Source organism: Castor canadensis, chromosome 4, assembly GCF_047511655.1.
Source record: "Castor canadensis chromosome 4, mCasCan1.hap1v2, whole genome shotgun sequence".
In the NCBI taxonomy this organism is placed as follows: Eukaryota; Metazoa; Chordata; class Mammalia; order Rodentia; family Castoridae; genus Castor; species Castor canadensis.
Genome location: NC_133389.1, coordinates 42831408 through 42837643, shown reverse-complemented (window position 1 = coordinate 42837643; position 6236 = coordinate 42831408). Strand labels below are relative to the sequence as shown.

The 6236-nt window shown below is 36.8% G+C and overlaps 1 protein-coding gene across 7 annotated transcripts in view; it reads right to left on the bottom strand.

The window, feature by feature from the left end:
- Positions 1–1060: 1060 nt before the first annotated feature.
- Trappc8 (trafficking protein particle complex subunit 8) overlaps positions 1061–6236 on the bottom strand; it is an 81326-nt gene continuing 76150 nt past the window's right edge. For all 7 annotated transcript variants that reach the window (XM_074070090.1, XM_074070089.1, XM_074070086.1 and 4 more), the window contains 3 exons: positions 5924–6069; positions 2474–2563; positions 1061–2100 (listed from right to left, as the gene is read on the bottom strand). In XM_074070090.1, the coding sequence (XP_073926191.1) occupies positions 1866–2100; positions 2474–2563; positions 5924–6069 (471 nt within the window). In that variant the 3' untranslated portion in view covers positions 1061–1865. The remainder of the gene's footprint in view (positions 2101–2473; positions 2564–5923; positions 6070–6236) is intronic.

Genomic DNA, 6236 nt, shown 5'->3' with positions numbered 1-6236 from the left:
ATTCAAACCTTTGCAGATATCCCACTGTCTTCTGGCTTCCATTATTTTTGTTAAGCCATCTGTCAGTGCAATTATTGCTACTGCTAATGGAAGTTTTGGGACTGAGGATGTTGCTAAGTGGTCGAATGCTTGCTGAGCATGTGTAAGGCTCTGAGTTTGAGTCCCAGAACTGCAAAAAAGAGAAAAGGTTAGTCTGGATTCAAGATTGCTTCTGTGTTTTTCATTTTCAGCAACTTCACTGTGATACATTTTTTTAAATGTTGTTTGGGATTTACTGAATTTGTTGAACCTGTAACTTGACTTGATACTCATTCTGGAAAATTCTCAGATTCTTTCAATACTGTTTCTGCCTTATCCGCTTCCTCCTTTCTTACTAGGACTCAAACATGTGATAAGACATTTTCGCTGAGTCCTGTGGTTCTCTTAACTTTCCCCTATTTTCCATCCTTCTTCTTTGCTTCAATTAAGATTGTTTCTCCTGACTTAGGCTTTTTATTTTGAATATACATCAAATATATGGCTATGCCTCTAGGCAGCTTCTTCTCAAGTAAGTTAATACTCCCAAAGCAAAGCAGTCCCACATAATGCTGGCCTCACCTCTCTGAACTTTCTTCTCGATTTGGTTCACTAATGACTAATTACATCGGTAACTCTGTGTTTTAGGAAGATGTTTTCCCATATTTTGTTCAGAATTTTAATTTTTCTTCAGCAGGATGGCTAACTTACCTAGTTTGCCATGACCACCATCAGAATCTGCAACATGGTTATTTACAACAGGTTCAATAAATTTACTCTCCACCAGGATAAAAATGCATTACCCAAATTTGTAACTGAGCATCAGACATGACACATTTAAATCAAAATTCACTTTCTCATGTATAAAGAGGTCATCTCTTCATTCTGAAAAGAATGAAGACTTGAATTTCAGAAACAATGACAATAAAAGCTTTCACAGGAAACTGGGCTGGTACCTTCTATATATGGTTGGCATTTATTTTAAATAAATAATATATTAAGTCTTCAGAAAACCAGGTTTTAAAAAAGGCATCTAATAAATCTCTACAGTGAATAGCATGTCTTTATTCTATTTACAGTACATTTGTTATAAATATAATACATTTTTGAAAAGCTTATTTTTAATTAACTTGAGTAGATTTATATTTTAAACAGATCAACTCAATTATTAAAGTTATATAATAAAGAATATGATTTTAATGACAAAAATCTCATATTGCAGAATAGTGCCATGAATGTGAGATGAATGAGGGGAAAAAAGTCAAACTCCTTTCAAAATTATATTCAAAGCATCAGAAAAAATGTTTTTCTTTTTACAAAGTTATGTATAAGCCATAGGGACCACCAGGTACAGAAATATGAAGACTCTATAACCAAAGTTCCAAACTGATTTTAGAGACCTGTGTGAAGCATACAGGGAATTTTGTATATAACACTCTATAGAACTTCACAGTAAAGCTGGAATTTATAGACTAATGGCTTAACAGAAGAATTGCCAACAAGGCCTTTCCTTCCTCAAAATCATCTATTATTCATGTATCATTTGAAAAGTTGTAACAGCAGACTTAGATGGTTTTTAAGAGGGGGCTTAAGAAGGTGCATGGATATGCTGAAATTCTGTATTATGAGCATGTAAATTATTACTAGGTTTAAAAGAAAAAAAAAAAAAGAAAAAGAATGTAAGTATTCTCAGTCCAACGTGCTTTGCATCATCAGCCAAATAAGTCAAAATATCCTGCAGTGATGAGACATCAACCTTCATGACGAGTTAGGTATTTCAAATACTGCTGTAAAACCAATTCGGCAGAATTAAACTGATTCTTGTGGCTTCAATATGAACTTGCAAGTCATCACACATTATTGATGATGATTAGAGCAGGCATGGAGTTCTGCTGACTTGTTTCAAATACTGTGACCTGGTCCGAAAGCTTGGCAAATACCCTAGGCGTTCCAAGGTTATAAACACCTGTATGAACAAAGCATGCTTTCAGCTGCAAACTGTGAATCTCCTGACTTTTAAGCTGAAGTTTATATTGTGTCTGTCCCAGCCATGTGAACGATCCATGGATTTCCAATGCTTCTGGACTAAAGAAGGAAGAAAATGGTAAGTTGTGAGGTTTCCTCTATAATTTTTCCTCTAAAGTCCCATTAATTGATCTCTTTCAATTAATACTTCTATTTCTAGGAATTATTTTATAAAGCTATCTGTTTATTAATACCTAGTCACAAATAAATTGTGCTTAGAAATTCAGAGAGCCATCCCAGATCTGACCCAAGGAGTTAGTTACACGATAATATTCAGTACATACTTCAAATTATTTTTCAAAGAATCCAAAATTTCTGAGTTCTAGAGCATCTGGGGTTCTAGGAGTATCAGATGTGGCAGTACAGATCTGGTTTTTTTTAAAGAGTAATTTTATAGTGAGGAAAAAACTTTAACCTTTTACTAAATCTTTACCTTGTTGTTTTATGTCGAAGATCGACTATCACATCTACATCAGCTTTAGAACAGTTAGAAAGCAGAAGGGTGACTGGTACTAAACAAAGGCTATGGAATAAAAAGAAACAAGAAAGGTTAGCTGTGTATTTTTTTCTTACAAACAATCTTCCTGAAAATAACACTTAAGAAGATCTAACAAGCTGGAGCTGGTGGCTCGTGCCTATAATCTAGCTGCCTGGGAGGCTGAGATCAGGAGAATGGAGGTCCAAGCCCAGCCCAGCCAAACAGCTCTAGAGACTCTATCTCCAAAATAACCAGAGCAGAACAGACTGGAAGTGTGGCTCAGTGGTAGCGAACTGCTCTGTAAGTGTGAAGCCCTGAGTTCAAATGCCAGTCCTACCAAAAAAAAAAAACCTCTAAAGAACATAGGCACCTTAAACACAAATTTAAGGAAAAAAAATAGGAGTTCTGAAATATTCAATATAGTTTATTTTGTAGATCAAAATACATGAATACAGTGCCTCAATATGTAACATCAGAATATATACTTTATAGAACAACACTGTAAATAACGCAGATTTCCCTGAACAAAATCTACCCTAGGTTGTACTGATGCCAAGCCCTAAACCTCCCCACAAACTTCTCACATGGCAATGAGGGCAACGAAGACTGGTGAGCAGGTTTCCTCTCTGTAGCTAAATTCCAATTGCATAATTTGTACACCAAAGCAAAAAATTCAGAAACTCATTCTGTTCCTATTTATCCATACATGTCAAATTCTTAATGCTTTACCTAAAATGCTACTAGAAAAAAGAAATGTGATTATCTGGATGTTTCTTAGTCCAATATGAAATACATTCCCTTAATTTTGCTACTTCCTCCATTAACTACCTCAGTAAATAGCACCCGCATCTACCTGAGCAAAACTTAGGCATCAGACTGACTCCTCGTATTGCCTCACTAACCACCACTCCACATCTTCTTCATAAACTTCTGTCAATTCTCTCTCACACATCTCTGAAAACTTTATCCTTCACTCTACTTCATTTTCAAGTTCAAGCAGCACTGCATCTTGGTTTACTGCAATAGCCCTTAACTGGCATCTAATGCAATCTGGTCTTTATACCAGTGTGTCTCACACTTGAGTGTGCACCAAGTCACCAAGTGGGAATGTTACAGAAGAGTGCTGGGTCCCACTCCTAGAATTTCTGATAAACTACTTCTGGGGAATGGCTCAAAAAGTTGCATCTCTAAGGAGTTCCCAGCTGCTACTACTGCTCCTGTTCTTGGATTACATTTTGAAAAACAATGCTTTTTAGTGGTCTAACATGCTAAACCAATAAATCTCAAATGGTGCCTAAAGACTGAGCTGTTGAAAACTATTCCTTGACCTCTGTGCCCAATATTTAGTTATTAACCAACAAACTCGCACTAGTGATAGTAACTCAGTACAGCAGGGATTCTTTGGAAGAAGAGGAAAGAACGGATATTTTGAATATATGAGGTGAAGATGAGGCACGTGGAGTCTGAACCATCTGCAAATTCATCTACTCTGCCTGTCAAGCAGGGGCACACTATGTATGTGAGAACACTGCTCCAGCTCTCCTCTTTCAAGTCATCTATTGGCTTCATGAAAAACCTTCAGCACGTGTTTGCTTTCTTCCTTTCAACCCCAGGCCTTGCCATCATTTTGGACAAGTAGCCTACATTGATGACTCCTTTGACACATTCTCAAATCCCTGATCTGCCATCTCCATTAATCTTTAGCCACTCCACCAGCCCCTTTTTGTGTTGGATATTTTCGAGATAGGGTCCCACAAATTATCCACCTGGGCTGGCTTCAACCATGATCCTCCTGATCTCTGCCTCTTGAGTAGCTAGGAGTACAGATGTGATCTTCAACCAAATCATAGTCAACCTACAGATCATGAGTGTGGAAATAAATGCCTTACCATAAGCTACTGAATTCTGGAGAGGATTGTAGGAGGCATTACTGCAGCAACAAAAACTAAGAGAGATGCACACTGGTATTATCTGTGAATGTTAAACTACAGGTATGTGGGTGCTACTGCCACAGAGTCTGATTTTAACTGTCCTGAGCACCGGGAGCTTCAGACACTTCCAGATGGTTCTAATGTGCAGCCAAGGTTGGAAAAAGCTGCCAGATTTTCCTTATTACATCCTTGAACCTGCCTTGTTTTCATATATTTCCATGTAGTTTTGATTCTGTGATACTTCATTTAACCCACTTCTCTACTTTAGTTTGATCAATCCTGTCCTGCCTCACATACATCCCTATACTGCCTAGATTCTATGATGTTTTTTTAAACCCAGGAGCTTTATATCCCCAAAGCTCCTAAATATCCTGGCATCAAAATACAGCCAAGGTTTTAACCACTAAGGTTGAAAAGAGGTACTATGAATTAAAAATATATTCAGAAAGTACATGAAGGAAGACAGGTTTGATAAATATGGATAAAGTAGAATAGTGGGTTAAAATGAAGTATTATGGAATAAAAATGGTGCATGGAAGGATGTGAAACCAACACAAGTTCAATAAGGATAAAATACAGAAGTCCTTCCTCACCCCAACTTTGGCTGCACATTAGAATCACCTGGAGCACTTTAGAAAATCCAAGTGTGCTGGAAGTGGTAGCTCATACCTTAATCCCAGCTACTCAGGAGGTAGAGACTGAGAGATAGTGGTTTGAGGCCAACCCAGGCAAAATGTTAGTTGAGACCATCTCAACCAATAAGCCAGACAGTGATGGTATATACCAGTCGTCCTAGCTACAGGCAGGAGGATCACAGTCTGAAGGTGGCCTAGGCATAAATGTGAGACTCTATTAAAAAAACAACTAAAGTAGGGCTGGCGGAGTGACTCAAGTGGTAGAACACTTGCATAGGAAGCAGGAGACTTTGATTTCAAACCCTAGTACCACCAAAAAAAAAAAAAAAAAAAAGCAAAATTTTTATGTGTGTGTGTGTGTGTGTGTGTGTGTATACACACACACACACACACACACACATAAAGGGTTGGAAGCATAGCTCAAAAGAGTGAGTGAGGGAGGGAGGGAGGCAAGAAGGAAGAGGGAAGAATCCAGATGCACAGCTTCCTTATTGTCAGACCCTAAGATCACTTATTATTTGACCTTTCTGGAACACTTTAAACTATTAACCATTTCTATCTCTTGACCTATTCCCACCCAACCTAGTTGAGATGCTAGTTTCTTTTTGTTGGTCTTTCTTCTTTATTTTTTAATTCTTGACAACTAAGAGGTAGCTGAAACAATGCCTATCCTTAACCACAACTGTAACATATACAGTAATTATAGCAAAGGGTAAATTATATAATCAATATTTGGGGTAATGCTATTGCAAAGATAAATTCATAAATAAATACAGGTGTGTTCCTGTATGTATGCATGAATAAGTATAGAAAAATTTTAACAAAAATAAACCTCAAACCTTTTTTGGTGAAATGGATGATTAAATGATTCTGGGTAGTGAAGACTTGTTTTAATGAGGTTAGAAAGCTGGTCTACTGATGGTCTTGAGGAAACTGTAGTGTTTTCTGGTCTGAAAAATTTTAGTAGTTCCATTTCTGGTGGCTCCTGAGAAAAGACAAGAAAAAATTTATGCAATAAGACACTTTGTTTGAAATAATAACAAAAAAAAGTATAGTGCAAAAAAACCAAAAGAAATTAAAACCAGTAGATAATGAAAAAAAAAATGAGCAGTACTTTTTCTTTTATTATTTAGTTTATAATATAATCTAGGA